The sequence below is a fragment of the Phyllosticta capitalensis genome (genome assembly GCF_038381095.1).
Source record: "Phyllosticta capitalensis strain CBS 128856 chromosome Unknown BKA78scaffold_9, whole genome shotgun sequence".
Taxonomy (NCBI): domain Eukaryota; kingdom Fungi; phylum Ascomycota; class Dothideomycetes; order Botryosphaeriales; family Phyllostictaceae; genus Phyllosticta; species Phyllosticta capitalensis.
The window spans coordinates 1,087,237-1,104,561 of record NW_027117447.1 but is presented as its reverse complement, the minus strand read 5'-3'; the positions used below and the strand labels follow the sequence as shown (position 1 = coordinate 1,104,561).

At 57.0% G+C, this 17,325-nt stretch overlaps 8 protein-coding genes across 8 annotated transcripts; 4 read left to right on the top strand and 4 right to left on the bottom strand.

Annotated features, from left to right (window-relative positions):
• Positions 1–999: 999 nt before the first annotated feature.
• Positions 1,000–2,344, top strand: BKA78DRAFT_355511 (uncharacterized protein; the record flags this gene model as incomplete). The annotated part of the gene is made up of 2 exons (XM_066891912.1): positions 1,000–1,090; positions 1,191–2,344. The coding sequence occupies 2 exons, from the start codon at positions 1,000–1,002 to the stop codon at positions 2,342–2,344; spliced, it is 1,245 nt and encodes a 414-aa protein (XP_066741263.1).
• Positions 2,345–3,043: 699 nt separating this feature from the next.
• Positions 3,044–4,505, top strand: BKA78DRAFT_322018 (mitochondrial 54S ribosomal protein uL1m). The gene is made up of 3 exons (XM_066889085.1): positions 3,044–3,315; positions 3,441–4,014; positions 4,114–4,505. Exons 1-3 carry the CDS (start codon positions 3,065–3,067, stop codon positions 4,234–4,236), a joined length of 948 nt encoding a protein of 315 aa, XP_066741262.1. The 5' UTR covers positions 3,044–3,064; the 3' UTR covers positions 4,237–4,505.
• A 379-nt stretch (positions 4,506–4,884) lies between these two features.
• Positions 4,885–5,966, bottom strand: BKA78DRAFT_298337 (oligomeric golgi complex component, COG2-domain-containing protein; the record flags this gene model as incomplete). The annotated part of the gene is made up of 2 exons (XM_066886896.1): positions 4,885–5,901; positions 5,952–5,966. The coding sequence occupies 2 exons, from the start codon at positions 5,964–5,966 to the stop codon at positions 4,885–4,887; spliced, it is 1,032 nt and encodes a 343-aa protein (XP_066741261.1).
• Positions 5,967–6,662: 696 nt separating this feature from the next.
• On the bottom strand, positions 6,663–7,278 carry BKA78DRAFT_333009 (uncharacterized protein; the record flags this gene model as incomplete). The annotated part of the gene is made up of 2 exons (XM_066890035.1): positions 6,663–7,213; positions 7,263–7,278. The coding sequence occupies 2 exons, from the start codon at positions 7,276–7,278 to the stop codon at positions 6,663–6,665; spliced, it is 567 nt and encodes a 188-aa protein (XP_066741260.1).
• Positions 7,279–7,469: 191 nt separating this feature from the next.
• On the top strand, positions 7,470–8,537 carry BKA78DRAFT_322010 (uncharacterized protein). Its single transcript, XM_066889084.1, has 4 exons — positions 7,470–7,563; positions 7,624–7,637; positions 7,725–7,750; positions 7,820–8,537. Exons 1-4 carry the CDS (start codon positions 7,555–7,557, stop codon positions 8,107–8,109), a joined length of 339 nt encoding a protein of 112 aa, XP_066741259.1. The 5' UTR covers positions 7,470–7,554; the 3' UTR covers positions 8,110–8,537.
• Positions 8,538–8,839: 302 nt separating this feature from the next.
• BKA78DRAFT_355506 (uncharacterized protein) lies at positions 8,840–9,220 on the bottom strand (the record flags this gene model as incomplete). Its single annotated transcript, XM_066891911.1, has 1 exon — positions 8,840–9,220. The coding sequence occupies one exon, from the start codon at positions 9,218–9,220 to the stop codon at positions 8,840–8,842; it is 381 nt and encodes a 126-aa protein (XP_066741258.1).
• Positions 9,221–9,845: 625 nt separating this feature from the next.
• On the top strand, positions 9,846–10,830 carry BKA78DRAFT_322006 (uncharacterized protein). Its single transcript, XM_066889083.1, has 2 exons — positions 9,846–10,390; positions 10,472–10,830. Exon 1 carries the CDS (start codon positions 9,865–9,867, stop codon positions 10,381–10,383), a length of 519 nt encoding a protein of 172 aa, XP_066741257.1. The 5' UTR covers positions 9,846–9,864; the 3' UTR covers positions 10,384–10,390; positions 10,472–10,830.
• Positions 10,831–15,382: 4,552 nt separating this feature from the next.
• On the bottom strand, positions 15,383–17,312 carry BKA78DRAFT_355504 (uncharacterized protein; the record flags this gene model as incomplete). The annotated part of the gene is made up of 2 exons (XM_066891910.1): positions 15,383–17,142; positions 17,216–17,312. The coding sequence occupies 2 exons, from the start codon at positions 17,310–17,312 to the stop codon at positions 15,383–15,385; spliced, it is 1,857 nt and encodes a 618-aa protein (XP_066741256.1).
• Between the last annotated feature and the right edge of the window lie 13 nt (positions 17,313–17,325).

Here is a 17,325-nt window from a genome sequence, read left to right as displayed (position 1 = left end):
ATGGCGGGGTTCTATGATGTATCCCTGCAACCTTGGTTCCGCACTTCACGTGGCGGGTTGCCACGGGCTCATTGGATCACATTTTCGACTTTTTGTTCTTGTACAGAAATGATGACGTTCAGAAGCATTCGAAGGTTGAGGATCAAGTATTTTGGTGGTGCCATGGCAGCTCCGTGTCATGTTGGTGATTTGACTTGATGCGGAGCACCCGTACCTGGATGGCTGCCTGACTCTTTGGGGCCACAGCGGCGCGGACGGACGCGGCACAGACGTAAGGACGGACGGATTCATAGAGTAGTGTTTGATCGGTACGACGACATGATGCAGACGGTTCGGTGGGCAAGACATGGAAACAGAGGTAGCAGTATCAAGCCATGTGGAGTTTGCTCAGCCGGGTCATCAGCGCTGCCGAATGAGGAAGCGTAGTGAAACGTCGATGCATGGCCAGGTCAGACGATAAGACATGTCGACGCGACCGCGAAGCGCGTCGAGCGCGTAACCCCGGACGTGGAGGTGGATAGAAGCGGGGGGTTGGGCTGATGGAGCCAGTCGAAGCGTCGAGCTTGAGCTGGCACTGCATGGCGCCAGTGACGGGAGCTGCAGAGCACGGCCGGCGCGACACCAAAGACACACGCTCGATACACGACTTCCTTGCCGCCCGCCCCCAGCCCCCCTCGTCCTCTGCGCGCGATATACTCCCTCGTCCTCCACGCCTCCGTAGCCTTCTGTCATCTCATCTTCACGTCTTCTCGCCCTTTGCCCTGCGACTCCATCCCTACGCCCTTTTTCTCTGAATTTCGACCCATTTGCCGTGTTGTCGTGCCTGACTGATTGTTTGTTTGGACTTTTCCTCCGCGGGACCGACGTCAACACGCTCAACCATCGACTGTCGGCACGTCCGCGCCTGCGCTCCGCCCACCACACAAATTCCGCAACACTTTGTCTTCCAGCATCCATCAACCTCCAATTCCATCAACTCCGACGGCGTGACCATCAATCATGACGGCTCACATTACTACCCGCAAGCCTTTTGCCGTCCTCGACAGCCCCCGCCTGCAGAACCTGGCCAACGCAAAGAACCGCCAGAATTGTAAGCTCTAACCGCTCGTCATTGTTCATTGCTTCTTTGCTGCTCTCGTCACGCTGCATCAATCATCTGCATCAATTGCCGTACTCATCATCACCCGTAGCCCTCCCTTCGGCCGACTTTTCTTTTGCATCGCCCTCGGGCAAGCAGCTGTCGTCTTCGCCGTCCAAGCGTCGCCTGGCGCCCACCTTCTTTGACGACGACTTCGACAGCGAAAATGTCGATCCCGCCCTCTCCGACTCCCCCACCAAGCGCGTCAAGTCTCTAGACGGCTCCCCCAAAAAGGCTCCCAAGTTCATCCTCAACACCATCAAGGCCGACGCATCCTCATCTCGTCTGTCCACTCCGTTAGCGCCCGCTGCTCAAAAAGCATCTTCGGCCCCCACCACTGCCGCCAATTCCATCTCAACCAGCAGGGGCTCCCCCAAGCACAAGCGCGTCGGCCTGCTCTCTAAGCGCCGCACCTCGGGCTCCCCCTACACCCGTGTGGAACCCCCGTCCTTTGGCCTCGGACGCAGCTCCAAGCGCACCTCTGGCCTCCCCTTTTCCATTGACGCCGCCATCACCGGCTCCATCTCCAGCCCGGTCCAGTCCCCCAAGGCGACCAAGGCCCGCCCGGCTCTGGCCGAAGTCAAGGTTCCGACTCTCGAAGAGTCTATGCCCAAGGGCTGGTTTTTTGAAATCCACGAAGACTCCCCTGAGCAAGAAGCAACCAACCTGATGGAGCACTCGACCAACATTCTCGATATTTCGTCCGACGACGACTCGGACACCAAGACCAGGAACGAGGCCCGCGAAAAGGGCAAGGAGAACATCCCGCCCCCTGACTATTGTCTGGCCTCGTCGCGTCCCGCGAGCGAAGACGAAGTCGCCAATGACGAGTCGGTCAAGACGAAACTTCGCCGCAAGCTCGAAAAGGATGCCATGGACCAAGATCGCTCCCCGCTGTCGGACCTCCCCGCCTCTGACTATTTTGGGGAGGGCTTGGACGCCAACTCGCACGTCATTGTCGATGGCACCGCGCCGGAGAAGGGTTCGTCGCTGTCCAAGGAGTGCAAGTTTGACGAAGCCGAGGACGCCGAGGAGGCTGAGGAGCCTGTCGTCGCCGATGAAGGTCTCGAAGAGGCTTCTGAAGCTGAAGACGCTGCCTCGCCCAGCGCGTCAAAAGCTCAAGCCATCGAGTCGCTCGTCGAGAAGGAGGAATTCGTCGTCTTTGACGAAAATGCCGTTGCTCTCGAATCGGACGCCGCAAAGTAGAACCCTTGGCGGACGTCTGATTCTCACCCAGGAATTTTTCTGGCGTGACGGAGCGAGTGCTTGCAGTATTATACCCCTTCGACGAGCCGTCGTATCTTTACCTTCTATTAGTAGCGTCTTCTTGCGGTGTTTCCGCTCACGTAGGGCTTTCCGGCAACGGGGCAGACAAAACGGGGATCGAGGCGTTGTGGTGTTGGTATGTTTCTGATGTCCTTATTTTCCTCTGGTAATATCTAGCCACGGCTCTTGGTGCTGGCGCGCATTCACCGTTGGTTTTGATTTTGGATTTACGCTGTCATGTTCGATGTTTTTAACGGCTGTCGGTATCGTAGCTCCTTGCTGTAAGGTAGTTATCCAATTATGGACTGCAATGTCTCGGTTTCGGGTGATGATTGAATTGGAGTTTGAATCGCGAATTGCTTTGAAGTCCTGTCGTGTATCGAGTCCATTTGAATGCCTCAGGGTTGGTACGAACTTAGTAGCAAGTGACTCGACAAAGGACTTGGTGGTCCAGCTCTCTTCAAGGTTTTAATGCTCCCTAGCTATACGTCTTTTGAGATGACATTGCGGTCGCTTTTTCTCCATGTGCCACGACTTGCTCCAACGGTGGCGCATGCCCGGCCAGCATGATCGGCCGGAAGAACCCGCCGCCGCGGTGGCTTGATCCCCGGAAAGTTGACGGCGGCGGGCAACGAGCAGCATCCACAACACCTCCGTCCAATGGCTTCGACACCGCGCTGTCTGGCCCAGCTGGGCCGGCAAACCTTCAGAACGACCTCGATACGACCGACGCCGGCACGAGTGGCAGCCATTGCCGCAGCAGCCTCGACATCATTACCGCTGCAGCAATTCCGCGGCGCGGCCAGCCCGGCCAGGAAAAAAGATGGCGGCAAGAAAAGGGCGCTGAGCAAATCGTTCAAGACGCCGGATCTGAAGCTTGCCGTGCAGTTCCCGCTGCTGGACGCGATGCGGTACGTTTGGGGGCGCCATCACCAGTAGAAGTGGAAATACGTGGAGGAGCGAGCGGCGAAGAGCAGCAGTGCTGCGTGGCAGAGCACCAGGAAGGACAAGCAGCTAATCTTTGCAATCCACACAGCTACCTCCGCGCCTTCGAGATGCGCTACCCCGACGTGACGGGGCGCTACGAACTGCACGTCCGCTTCCGCACCGAGCGCAGCGGTCCCACGATCCGCAACCGCATGCGACTGCCTCACCCCGTCAAGGTCGACCTGCGCATCTGCGTCATCGCGGCGCGCGACTCGCCGGCGGGCCAAGCGGCGCTCAAGGCGGGCGCCGCCGTCGTCGGCGAGGACGAGGTGTTTGAGCGGATACACGCCGGCAAGATCGATTTCGACCGCTGCCTCGCCCACGCCGACTCGATGCCCAAGCTGATGAAGGCAAACGTGGCCAGGATCCTCGGTCCGCAGGGCCTCATGCCCAGCGCCAAGATGAACACGGTCGTCAAGGACGCAAAGAGCGTGGCCGCGGCCGTGGGCGACATGGTCGGCGGCACCGAGTACAGGGAGCGTGTTGGTGTCGTGCGCATGGCGATTGGCAACCTCGACTTCACGCCGGATCAGCTGGCTGCCAACATCAAGGTGTTTTTGGACAACGTCAAGGCCGACATGGCCAAGATTCCGGACAATTACTCCAAGTCCATTCACGAGGTGGTAAGTAGACGACGTCACATACGAGTTCAACGTCGACTCCTCGCACTGGGAGACTGGTAAACGAGCTCGCTGGTAGCATGGCTAACACGTGAATCCCAGGTGCTGAGCTCAACACACGGTCCCGGGTTCAGCCTCAGCGGCGAGATTGCCGGCGAAGACTCGCCCAAGCCCGAGGAGCTGATTGATAGAGAAGTCGAGACACCGGCAGCCGTTGCCGCGTAGAGGGAAGTTGCTCGTTTGGAGTCGACCGCGTTGCTGTGGGGAAGAGAGGAAAGAAGAGAAGAAAAGTGTTGAATAGGCCGTGTGGGAACAAGGACTTCTTTGCCGGTGGCCGTTCATCCACACTACGCTAGGTATTTGTACAAATATATACCCTTTGTCATGTCCATCCATGTCTGCATCCGCCCGTCCACAGACGGTCGCAAAAGAACTGGGGGGTGGGGTGCTCGAATGCTCCTTGTAGTCACGTTCTCAGACTTCATCATTTAGTGAGTTCAAAATCAAGATGAATATACCGGGAGTGGTTAGACACCTTGCCCCTGAAGACTTGGACGTTTGAGCATTCAAAGGATGGCTACAGGGAGCTTTCAGGCACCCCCACCGCCTTGGGTTCTCCATTTCTCTTGCAACCCACGGACGAGAGATAATCCAGCTCGATGTAGGTATTATCATGGGGAGGCAATTGAACGACTTCAAGGCAGAAGATGCAATGATGAGACATTGTTTTACATGCCCCATCTAGATTGTAGCAAATGCCGTGGTTTGCAAAATATCGGCTTTGGTGGGGGTATAGAACCTGTGCTTTCCCGCTCGTACGCAACGAATTCTCTGTAGCAGTGCCCATTTACGCCATCTCCCTCTCTTCCTCCTTCACCCCCTCTCCCCCTTGAGCACGCCCACCGCCTCCCCGCCCTCGTCCATCTCCTCATAGACGCTCAGAATCCTCAGCACCCTCCCCTTGCCCGGCTCGCCCGCGGCTCTGGCGTGCTTGAGCGCGGCGCCCAGGTCCAGCAGCAGCGTGTTGCGGATCTTGACCAGCCGCGGCTCCTGCGCCACGAGGAACGGGTGGTCCGGCCCAATGTGCGCCATTTGCTGCCGGATGCTGAGGTACTGCCGCACGAGGCGGCGGAGGCGCGGCAGCGAGGTTGCGCTGGGCAGCATGGCTTGCTCGTCGGGGCTGGAGGAGTCGTCCGAGTCCGATTCCGAGTCGGAGGTGGAGGACGAGCCGACTGTGGATGCGTCTGCGTTGGCGATGTTTTCGTCGCCGTCCGCGCTCTTGGAGTTGTGTTTTGCCCACGCGCCTGACGCAGCAGCAGCAGCAGCACCGCCTTGCGCGACGCCCAGCGCATCCTCACACTCGCCCAGCCCCCTCTCGACCTCCAGCAGGCCCCTCGCCGTGCGCACCGCGCGGCCGACGCGCTCCCTCTCCCTGACCAGCTCCTGCACCTCGCCCTCCCTGTCGAGCACCGCGCTCCTGACGTCGCCCAGCGCGCCGCGCAGCCCCAGCACCCCGACCCGCACCTCCTCGACGCGCTCCTCGCCGCCCTGCAGCGCCTGTCCCAGCGACAAAAAGTCCGTGTAGTTTCCATTCACCAGGTCGAGCAGCTCGCGCGCTATCAGCTGCGAGCGCGCGCGCAGGTCCGAGCGCAGGTCCGACAGCGTCTGGTGCCGGTGCGACAGGGTGGAGAGGTAGGCCGGGGCGGAGAATTGGGATGGGGTGACGGTGAAGGGGGAGCGCGGGAGTGGGAGCGGGTATGGCAGGTCGTCGATGTTGTCGTCGTCGTCGTCGGCGTTGATGGAGGAGTTGGAGGCCGAGGGCGTCGTTGCGCGCGTCAGTGGCGAGGGAGGCGAGGGCCGCGGTGATGCCTGCCGCCGCGATATGTGGTTCTGTGTGCATGTTGGCCGGTGGACGTGTTGTGCAAACGGGGCAGACGTACTTGGATCTGGCTCATGTTGGCGGTAGAAGGTTGGTGGTCAGCTTCGTTCGTCTCCTTCCCAAAGAGCGATTGAGAGCGGGTGGTTGGGTGGCGCGACGTCAAAGGCTCAATGTTGGACAGGAGCCGGAAATTCGAGAAGGGGATAGTTTTTCAACGTTTGGTTCGCAGTGCGAGAGTTGACGGTGTTGGATGGACGTGGCATGAAGCTTCCTTGGTGGGCGCACTACTTGCGGATGCACCGCCGATCTCCCGTCCCTTGACCATGCGTCTGAGCTTTACTTGCGGAAGCATCCGAGATGGCATGCAAGCAAAACACTTCAGTTTCTCCTCTTGTCCGACGTGTTCAACTGCCTGTAGTCTTTGTAGCGCTCTACTTGAATTGCTGATTCCGGATTTCAGTGATTGTCACTCTGAATGTCTCCGTCCAGACGTGACCAAGCTGATGACTTCTTAATCAACCTGTGTGCGGACTTCACCTACTCCTGTACATATCCATCAATGAAGCTTGAATATTCCTGATCCTTTGAGTTCTTCAACTTAAGTGCTCCCTGTAAATAAAACCAGCCCTTAACGCCGATTTCCCCGGTACGCGCTCCTTTGAGGGCATGAAGTCCCCCAGTCGAAAGCCAAAGTCTAGACATCAACAAAAGTAAAGAAGGGAGGTTTTCCGTATTCACATCCAAAAAGCCAGCATGGCAGGCCCAGCCAGCCTCATTGAATCTTCATGCCACCAAATGCACGATCCATCTGCTCTCCCTCATCACTCTGCGCCTGGACTTCTCCAACACTTGCATCAAGCAGACTCGCCGCGCCGGGACCCTGCTGCATCTGCGGGCCGCCCCCGGGACCCCTGCGCTCGGGCTCGAGCATCTTGACGTCCTGATCGAGCCAGCCGGGAGCGATTTGGCGCTTGCGCGCGAGCTCGCGGTCGCGGATCTGCTCGTCCCACTTGTTGACCACCGAGCGCGTGTCGTCCATGAGCTGGGTCAGGTGCGATTGCAGCGCGCGGCACGAGGCGATGATGTCGTCGGGATGTGCGGCATGTCCGCTGCTCGAGACGACGTAGGCGGGTTTTGGCGGCTGCTGTGCTGCGGCGGCGTCCGAGTCGGCGGGTTGCGTGGTGTTGGAGGGCGGAGGGTCGGTGATGGAGGGAGGTAATGTCGATGGGAGCGTCTTATATGTGTATGGTAATGGGGTGGCCGTCGGCAGTGATATGAAAGGCGAGACGGTGAGAGGGACTTGTGCAAGGAGTGGGTGGGGATCTCGATATGCAGTTAGCCATTGGCCGTTTCGTGTCGGAGGAAGGCTCACGGTCTTCGTGATTCATGGCGGTAGGAAGTTGAAGAATTGCAAAATTGTCAGCGGAGAAGTCCAATTTAGAGTGAGATTCGGAAGCGGCAGTTGATATGGAGTTGGTGTAGAGTTGTCCGGGAGGTGCAATGTTCCCGGTGCACGTGCGGCGCAAGCTGCCTTTTGTAGCGTTCAGCCCTACCAAGTCGTATGATTCCATACCGCTGTGCTTTAAACTCCGCCTGTCCAAAATTTCATAGCTGAACGTCTCATCGTCGCATCCTCTGTCCAGCTTCGTTCAGCTGCCTCCATCATGAATACCGTCAGTGGTCCCCCAATCCGCGTCTTTCCATGTCCTCTTTGAAAGCTAACTCCGCCACAGATCCGGTCTACCGCGTACGTCACTGCTCCCCCATCCTCCGCCATGCATGCACCGTAATTGTGCTCGTTTTCCGCCCAACTCACACAATGCGTCTTGTACAGCTACGGCTGGGGCGTCTTGATCGTCTGTATGTGCCTTTGACCGCCTTCCGCCAAACAAGACGAATATACGCGGTAGCTAACTCCGTCGGGACCAGGCGGCGGCGGAGCCTACTACTTCGCCAAAAAGCAAATCAACGCCGAACGTGCTGAAAAGGCCGTCGCCGACCGCCAAAAGAGAGAGATGCTTGCGCGCCTCGAGGCTGCCAGCGCCGCCGAGGCCGCTCACAACGCGAACCGCAATGGCAGCAACCCGAGCCACGAAGCCACGCAGGACCCCGCCGCCACGAGGCATGCGCCGGAGACACAGCAGCAGCAGATATGGGAGAAGAGCAAGTACGAGGCCAGCGAGCCGTTCCGCAGCAAGAAGGGCGACAGGTTCAGCTGAGCGGTGACTTGCGAGATTCAATGGGGGCGCGGGCGTTTGGGGAACAACAATTTGCCAGGACTGACGTCACGTTTCAGACTGACAGGACGCGGCAGTTTTTGGGGAGCGATTGAAGCTGTATAACAGTCTGGGTGGAACAACTCTTCTCAAAAGCATATCACAATTACGACAATGGCCACCAATCACCGCGATGTCTGAGCTAAGAGGGTGGTGTAGTGTCGACTGATGCATGAGGGCGAGCACTCCCTGCGACTACTCTCCAAGAGCGATTCATGCCCCTTGTCCTCCAGAGGCATTGGTCGATTTCTTTCTACAGTGCGTTTTGAGAACGCATGCTCCTGCTCTCTCCCGGGCATGGTCATTTCCTTGCTAAGCTGATACAAAAGCTCCTCACGCAACTTCTGACACGAATTTCCTTGGTCACTTCAAAGTCATTTGAATATTGAATTATTTGAATATTGTCTCTTCTCATCTTCTCTTTCAACAAAACGACAAAATGCTAGTCTACGCCAGCAGTCGCTCCCGAGTCCACAACGAAGCCCAATCCAAAACACAAAAAAAAAGACGCTCTTCCAAACCCCATGAATGCGGGGAGCGACTGTCAATGAAGCCCTGGTATCTGTATCCTCAAAACGCCAAAGTAATGCGCCACCACCATCACTCGCTGCGAGAGGACGCGCTCGCAGGCAGTCACTCTCATGATGAATCCCCTCCATTTCTGCGCCAGGCCCTACTCAAAAGCACGATAAGAAGTCGAAGCAACCGACACGGGTCGTTGCACCCAAAAGATCATGGGCACAAGACGCGTCGCGTCTTCTAGCTTAGAACTTGGGGCTCGGTGTGAAGGCGATGCGCGGTCTAGAAAAGACACAGTCAGTCCAAATCCTGGGACGAGAAGAGTGGAGGGAGCGTACTTGGTCATGTAGGAGCCGTCGCGCTTTGCCTGCCGGGACTGGAGGTAGGGGTGCACGAAGGGCAGCACGACGCCGGCGGTGATGGCGCTGTGGGCGATGAGCAGCTGCAGGCGCGAAATGTCGCCGGGCGACATGCCGGAGCGCGTCGTGTAGCGGCGCAGGGCGGTGGCGGCAAAGGATCTGAGGATGGGTGCCATGGCGAGTTTTGGTTTGGTTGTTGTTTGGAGAGTGTTGGTGGTTTGGATGGCGTAGTTGGTTTTGGAGGGGTAGGTTTATTTTGAGGAGGACCTCAAGGTACTGAGAATGCAAGGATGGCCGTCAGCTGGGATGTGTGGGGTGTGGCTGGACCAGAGTCGACGGCGGGTATGCGGGGGTGGTGGTGGTGTGTGGTGGGAATAAAGCGAGGAAGAGAGCAGTGGTATTTGTATTGGTGGTGAGAAAGGGGGCAGGGGGTAGGTCAGGCATGGCTAGGATGCTGTGATGATGTTTGGGTGGGAACACAAGCATGGGAAAATGTGGCTCTCTGGGGAAAAGGCTACGTACTAGGCAGAGCAGAGTATAGGACGATATCAGGGTCGTGGTGGGTAGCAGGGCTGAGCTGAGATGCCGATGCGCAGGTTGGAGCGGGCCGCTTGGGGGCACGTGGGGTATTTTTGGATCGGCAGGGACTGGGGAGCTTGGGAGCTTGGTGATGCGAGAGCGGAGGTGGTGAGGAGCGTGAGGGAGAGGGTGTTTTTGTATATATCTACATGTGGGCAGAGTCGCATGTACGTGTGTCTGTGCAAGGTCGAGGCTACGATGCGTCATGGTGCGGCGGGAGCAAGGAAAGCAAAAAGGCGTGATGGCTCGAAAAATCGGCCCACCGTCATGCCATGGGACTTTGCCCCGCCTCCGTTGCCAATTCCGCCATCAGGGCAAACAGTCACATGGCGAGCTCGCAATGCTGGTGCCACTTCAGGCAATCATCTCCAGTCATGGGCCTCAGTTCGCCACGGACCCTCTCCCTCTCCGAAGACGGCCGGCTCCCCTGCTTCCAGGTTGCGTGAGGTCGCTGAGGAGCTCCGCCCTGACGATTGCACGACTATCGCCGCTCCACCCAAGTGCGCGTCCGGGTTGGCCTAGCGCAGGAGAGAGGGATGCACTGCATGTCCAAAGAAACAATTTACCCCGCCTAACGAAACGGAGCACACTGAGCAAGCCTCAAGGGGAAAAGACATCTGCCGCCGGTCAGCGCCAAGGCGCCTCGCTTCCCACCTCCAGTCTCCACCAACCCAATGGATCACCACCCGAAGCAGTCACGGATAAGGCCGTGTTTACTTGCGATTTCGTTTTGTTAGGAAGAAGGGGGCGCGCCTTGTGATACTTTGGTAAGCTTGGGCCACTCTTAACGGAGGCCGTGCCCTTAACCACGCCCTCATTGATTGATTGATTGATTGATTGATTGGTAGTTTTACGTCCCAATTGTGTCCTAATGGCTATTCAAGACGGAGCTATCTGCAGGAATTGCTGCAGTAAATGTATAAAGAACTTGGGGTTTTCGCTGGAAACGCTCGTGCGCCGAGTAGGATCGAGAGTAGTTGGCCGAGATTTGGTTGAAGGGGAGATACTTGGCTCGTTGCGCCTGGCGTCCGAGCCGTAGTTCGCTATAGTGGCTGAATCTACGCGCCGTTTGAGCAGGCCAGCCCGGGGGCGCTTAAGCCAACCACGCCCTCAGAGTTGTGGTTAGAAGAACAAGGTGAGTAACTGCTAAGATTACCTTATGGGGAAGGTATATAGGTTGAAAAGCTAAAGCAGGTCATGTAGGTTGTTGTTCTGTCAATGGAGACGCCACAGGTGACTGCGCCCGAGCGTCCAGACCTCCACCTTTATCAAAAGCCCAACACTATCTTTTCTTAATGAAACGAAGCCTCTGGACGTAAACAGCCCCCTTCTTTTCGTGAAGTCGCGCCCTTGTTCACGAAACGAAAAACACGGCCTAAAAAATCTCCCGAGGAAGACGAAAGCTGCGCCATGCCAGCCAACTTCCAAGCCCAGAGCACATCGAGTGCGGCTGAATCCCCATAGGAAGCAATTGTTGCCGGCCTTTGAGCCTCTTATTTACTGATGGCCATCCCACCTACAGATGAATCTTTCTTGTTCATCCGCAGCCGTCGATCATGATTGACCTGCTTCTTCTGCTCCTGGTGAGCTATGCTTTTGCAGGGTCTGCCTCTGTGCCCACAGCTAGTATGCTCCCATCTTCCTTTTACCTGAGTCTGCGCTCACGAAACACAAGCGGCCTCCTATGGCAACACCACGACTACGGTGTCGACTGGGACTACGCCTGCGATGACGACTGCGATGCCAACTGTGTTGACCACTTTGACCAATCCGACATGCATGGCCAGCTGCGCATGGACTGTCGGATCCGCCAAAGTATACAGCTGGCGCAAAATCACAGTGTCGGCCACGAGTACACGAGGTAATATCAACCTCATGAGTTTTCCTTGCGGGCCAAGAGCTAGACTGAATTGCTACAGCCATTGCGTACGTTATTGTTAATCATCAAGCCAACACAACTCGAACGTCTACGTCGTATCTTGAACTTCCTCATTACACCCCTCCCCCCACTAATGCTGCCGGGACCCGATTGGCTGTCCATGCAGTTGCGGAGGCAGTTGACGGTGTCTGGTCCACTTTTGAACGGACTATAACGTACCCCACCGTGTACACTCAGTATCATCCAGGGTATTCTCCCCGCTCTTCATCTCACTATGAAGCTGACAATCCAGTTATACATATTGGGGGGCTATTCCCACCACAGCTGCGGATGGTCAATCTGTTTGTTCTTGGGCGCCCTACGATGACGACACTCCCCAAACTGACAGCAGTTACTTTGCGGACGTCGAGGTCGGTGATGGTGTCGGCGGGACAACAACCGAAGTTAGCCCCACCAAGGCTAGAGGTGCCTTTGTTAGTTTCACTTCGGTAAATCCATTTGGACCGGAGGGCACTGCAAACGCATCGGACCCGGGCGGTGTGTTTTACAGTCTATCGCATAGGTGGAAAAAAATATATGGCGCTCCTCCAGGAATTACCGAATCGGCCATGAGGCAGTGCTCCTTCACTCAGGCACCTGGCTGGCGGCCAGAAGCGTCAGAAGGCGCGGCACCGGAGGTGTACTATACTGCGAGCTATTTGATTGCTACTTCGACGATACATGAGGATACGACTTCGTCGGCGGCGGCTGCATCAACTCTAGTCGGTGGAATAGTTGGCGCTATCACTGCTTCTGGACCGGCTACATCCTCCCAGTCAGCCAGTGCTGCAGCTGCAAAGGTCGCTGGCAGCAGCACACAGAGTGTTGGCCAAGGTTCTCAGAGCACTGCGGCGGCGGCGGCGGCGACGGCGGCGACGGCTTCTTCTCCTCCTCCTTCTTCTTCTGCACAGACAGTATTCCAAGGTGTTACTGTGTCTCAGAACTCACAGTCGCAAATTGTAGTCAACAGCCAAACTGTGACAGGCTCTGCAGTCACCATTGGATCAGGAGCGTCTACCACTGTTGTGCAAGTCCAGACCAGCAATGGAGCGACGCAGCTCATCGCGGGCGGCACGACAACCACTCTTCCCCCCGCATCCTCTGCAGTTGGCATCTCTCCTGGTACGGCAATCACTGTCGGTGGCCAAACATTCTCTGCCAATTCCGCGTCTCAACTCGTGGTCGGCAGCCAGACATTGGCAAGCGGCTCATCAATCACCATCGGAACCGGTGCATCGACCACCGTCGTCGCCCTTCAGACGGGCACCAACGGGCAGGCCCAGCTGGTAGTCGGAAACCAGACGACAGATTTGGCCGCAAGCACGACGTCGCACTTCGCCACCATCGCAGCCGGCAGCCGGCGCAACGATTTCCCGCAACGCCCAATCCGAAATCATCATCAACGGCCAAACGCTCAAGCCCGGGGTCACCGTTACAATCGGCAATGGCACCGCGCAGACAACCATCGGGATGCAGACCAGCAGGGGCAACACGGCTCTGATCGTCGACGGCAAATCAATGACCTTGGGCCAAAATGCGACGACGGCAAAGTCCTCTGCGTCTTCGGATGGTCTCGGCGGCGCCATCATCACTGGCCTGGGAGGCGCCGTCTCTCCCACGACGGCGGGCGCTGCGAAGGGCACTCAGAGCTCTGCTGCTGCACCTGGGAGCGGCAGCAGCTCCTCGTCAACCTCGCTTTCTCTGCTTCTCATGGGTCTCGTCCTGGCATTTGGCCCCTGAATGGCATGAAATAATGAATATTGGGTACAGGAGGATAATTTGTGGGTCCATGGCCTTTCGTTGGTGTCCCGGTGTTGGGATTCGCATTTTGTTTTTCTTTTTTTTCTTTGCCCCGACTTCATGTGCTGGCCGCTGGAAATGTAATGCAAGGAATGATGGTCGGCGAGAGGTCTGGGAGTCATGCGACTCGAGGATTAGAGGCATGGTGGAGCAGCGGGCCTGTCGTGGGGACCTTTGCTTTTTTTTTTTTTTTTTTTCCTTTTGCTGCGCGGTGCAAACGGCGTCGCAGCCGATGCTGGTTGATGGAGATGGTGTTTAGGTGGACAAGGTTTCTGATGTGTAGTCGGAGGAGCGTAGCCACCAGTGGCTGAGCGCGGGGGCAGCCCATCAGACGGCTCTGCCCTGTTCCCTGCCTACTCCCCCCCAGACTCAAAAGAGATCTGTCACACCCGCCACATGAGCCGATTGCCCAGCTGCATCTTCCGCCCACTTTTCCGAGTCGCAGAGGACATGGAGAAGCTGTTGTCTGCAGGTAGAGGCGCGCCCATCTCGCAGCCATTTTAGGTAGGTGGTTCAACCGGCGACATACACCAACTACCACACCAAACGCCTCGGCGAAACAATCAGACAGCCCCAAAGCCCAGCAGCCCGTTACCGTGCTACCTTACACACCAGCCTTACTGTACTCACCTGCCAAACTGAAACGGGGCTTGAGCGGAGCAACCACCGCGGCCCAAAACAAACCTACCGCCTTCTGTCTGCCGTGCACCCCAGCCGGCACAAGACGACACCCACGCACACCCCATCCCACCAACCACCACACCTACGCCCCATCCGGCAAGGCGCCACAGTGGGTGAAAAAAGAAATGGTCAATCCGGCGCAGGCGGCCAAACTCCGGGATTGACCATTTCTTTTTTCACCCACTGTGGCGCCAGCCGCGTGCTTTGAAATGTCGCGCCTGCCATTGGACGCCAACAGCCTGGTGGCTGCAGCCAGGGAAGGACCCTCGAACGGCCGGCCGGCCGGCCCCCTGCTCCACCTAGTGCTCCTCCGGGATGACTGCCGCTGGCTGGCCGCGTGCGCGGACCGTCTGTTGTTGCTCTAGACCTTGCACGCACGCACGCACGCAATTCCATTCCTTGCGCTGTTCATGCGGCGGCCGACTGGGCAATAGACCTATCCGGGCAGCTGCAACGGTAATGTCGGCGGGATTGATTGGTACAGGTGGTGGGCGGCGGATGATGTGCCCGAGGACACCAAGGTGCTAGGTAACGTAGGTGATGTGCGCGCAGAAATAGGTAGCAGCGCCGGCAGGTTGAACTTGTTCTCAATGGCGCTGGAGCGAGGTTGCCAATAGATGGGGCATCAACTACTACAATAGTACACATCTAGTTTATGCCTACAGACCTAGCTCCGCATTTTCCAGAAAGACACACCTTCCTCAAACTCGACTGCTCGATTTCTTCCTCATCCTTCTCCAGACAACCCCTCCCGTCATTCACATCCCCTTCCAAGCCAGCCCTCGGCCAACCCGTCCGTCATCAAAAAAAAAGCTTCGGCAGCCGACCCGACTCGGCGCACAGCACGCGTAGGGCAGCCGACCCGGGCGCGCGTGCATTGCAAATGTGACGGCGCCGATTGGACCCGTCACTTCGTATCTACAATCTCCTTGAGAGCATGTGCAGTGATAATTGATGCAGGATGTCGGATGGTGTGGAGATGCTGCGCCGCAGGTCGATTCGGGGGTCTAGATTCAGGACCATGTGAGGTAGGGTGTTGTACGGCGTATCTACATACCTTACTACATACCGAGCACCTTGAAATGGGAGCACGGCATTGCCAGTGGAGACCAAAAGCTTCATGTCTGCTTGTGCTATGTATTCAGGTCCAAGGTCCCCCACAATCTTGTGGAGGGAGAGAGTGCAAATCCAAAATACCATGTGTGTTTTTGATGCCTCGCCATCCTCAACGCCATGACATGCCCAACGTGCTTGCTTGCTGCAGAGCATCCCGCTTGAATGACAACCAAACCACCAGCCCAGCCAATAATCCAATCAAAACTCCACCGTCGCCCTCATGAGCGCCCTCAGAACCCCCTCGTCAACCCACGTCTTCATCTACCACCATGCTGTCACCAACGCCCGTCATTGAATCCTCAATCTCTCTGACCGCACGACGCCTGGTCCGTCTCCTCTGTCCGACGCCAATCTGCCTGCCTTTCAACCGGCGCTCCAGCTCCTCCTCCTCGCTCTGCCCCATCAGATCCACGCTCTCCACCGCCTCGAGGGCTCGGCTCAACAGGTCCGTCGCGATTGGATCTTGTGGACTGACGGCCAATGCCTCGTGCAGCACCACCACAGCGTCCCACGCCTTGTCCATGGACAGCAGCGTCAGGCCCTTGGCGCAAAAGACGCCCGCGTCCTTGCCGCCTTGTCGGAGCACCTCGTCAAAGGCCTCGAGCGCCATTTCGGGCTCTTCTGCGCAGCGGTAAGCGTGGCCCAGGTTGGTGCGCGTGGCCAGTATCGAAGGCGACGCCGGCGCCAGCGAGAGTTGCTCCGAGAGCTTCAGGGCGAGATTGAAAACTTTGATGGCCGGATCGAGTTGTTTTTGCTGGTAAAACACCACGCCCAGCTCGTTGAGGAGAAGTGGGTCCGTGTTGCAGAGGTTGTACGCTGTATTGAGGTATTCGTGCGCCAGAGAAAGGTTGCCCAGTTGGAGATTTTGCATTCCCAGAAAGAGCTGCGGAAGGTGTGTTCCCTGATAGAGCCTGGCGGCCGTCGAGTACGCAGAAATGGCTTGATCATGCTCGCCTTCGGCGGCAAAGGTGTGTGCGAAGCCGATCCACGCTGGGCCAAAGTGCGGGTCCATCATCGAAGCTTTGCTAAAGAATCGTCTCGCTTCTGCTATTCGACCAATGGTCAGGTAGTAGACGCCAATGGCAAGCCACGAGGTGGGCTCTTCTGGGTGGTTGTCTGCAAGGTCATGGGACAAGAGAAATAGAGCGTTTTTGTTGTTGAGCTCGTGAAGACAGGCGAGGTGTACAGGGAGGGTGGAAAAGTTGTATTTGTCCCGCTGGAGGACCGAGGAAGTAAGAGTCAAGGCTTCATTGAATCGGCATTGGGTAAAGAGCTGTTCGGCCTTGGATAGGAGAATGTCTGGATTATTCGAGAGATTGTAATGCGTCGATAGAGTATCCGTGGCGGCTTTAAAGTCATCGGGGTTCTTGTACTTTGATAATCGTGTAATGTAGAGCATCTTGGTGAACTCGGCGGCCTCTTGTGAGGACGACGCATCCCCGGTGTTTATCGTCTCGAAGTTGAGCGACTCGAGAAATTGCCATTCTTCCTCCGGAGACATGAGACAGTTTTTCATGAGCTGATCGAAAGCTTCGAAGCACTGGACATCGATCTGAACGGCGTCCTTGTAGCATTCCTTGGCTCGCTCAAAGGCGTTGGACTTTGCGTAGCAGACTCCGCGGAGGTAGCACATTGAAGCTTCCGCCTTGATATTGTTGAGGTCTTCTCTCTCTCGCTCCTCGCTGCGGTCCACGCGATCGCTCCTCAGGCCAGACTTGTAGTCCCTTCTGCTGTGTAGGCCGTTGCGCACATTGACGTCGACATGCTGCAGCTTCTTACGAGCACTATCGGGAGCCGATATGAGGTGCACCGGGTTCTTGTCACCGAGCACCATCATGGCCTCGTCGTACTTGCCCTGCTTTACGCAGCATAGTGCCGCAAGGTATCGATGTGCGGGACTGGCGTCGGGTTTCGAAAAGAATCGTGAGAGTATGCTTTGGGCGCGTGCGTAGTTTCCGGTCGAGAAATGGACCTGAGCAAGCCAAAAAGCATCCCGGTCATGATCTGTTTTGAAGTGTCAATCTATAGTCCTATGCGCCCCAGGCTTGATTGGAGATGGTGGGTGCGCCGTGCATACTGCTAATGGCGAGGAGCTTGTCGCCGATGAAGATGGCGGACTCGTATTGATGCTTTGTCAAGGCATCTTGCCGCCACTCGCGCAAAAACCTGTCCATGGGGTTTGGTATG

Bases quoted from the DNA above. Each gene is read 5' to 3' on its own strand.
- BKA78DRAFT_322018 (XM_066889085.1), top strand. From the start codon at position 3,065: ATGGCTTCGACACCGCGCTGTCTGGCCCAGCTGGGCCGGCAAACCTTC. The intron at 3,316-3,440 runs GTACGTTTGGGG...CAATCCACACAG, and splicing joins CCGCTGCTGGACGCGATGCG to CTACCTCCGCGCCTTCGAGA. The intron at 4,015-4,113 runs GTAAGTAGACGA...CGTGAATCCCAG, and splicing joins CCAAGTCCATTCACGAGGTG to GTGCTGAGCTCAACACACGG.
- BKA78DRAFT_322010 (XM_066889084.1), top strand. The intron at 7,751-7,819 runs GTATGTGCCTTT...CGTCGGGACCAG, and splicing joins CTGGGGCGTCTTGATCGTCT to GCGGCGGCGGAGCCTACTAC.
- BKA78DRAFT_322006 (XM_066889083.1), top strand. From the start codon at position 9,865: ATGGCTCGAAAAATCGGCCCACCGTCATGCCATGGGACTTTGCCCCGC.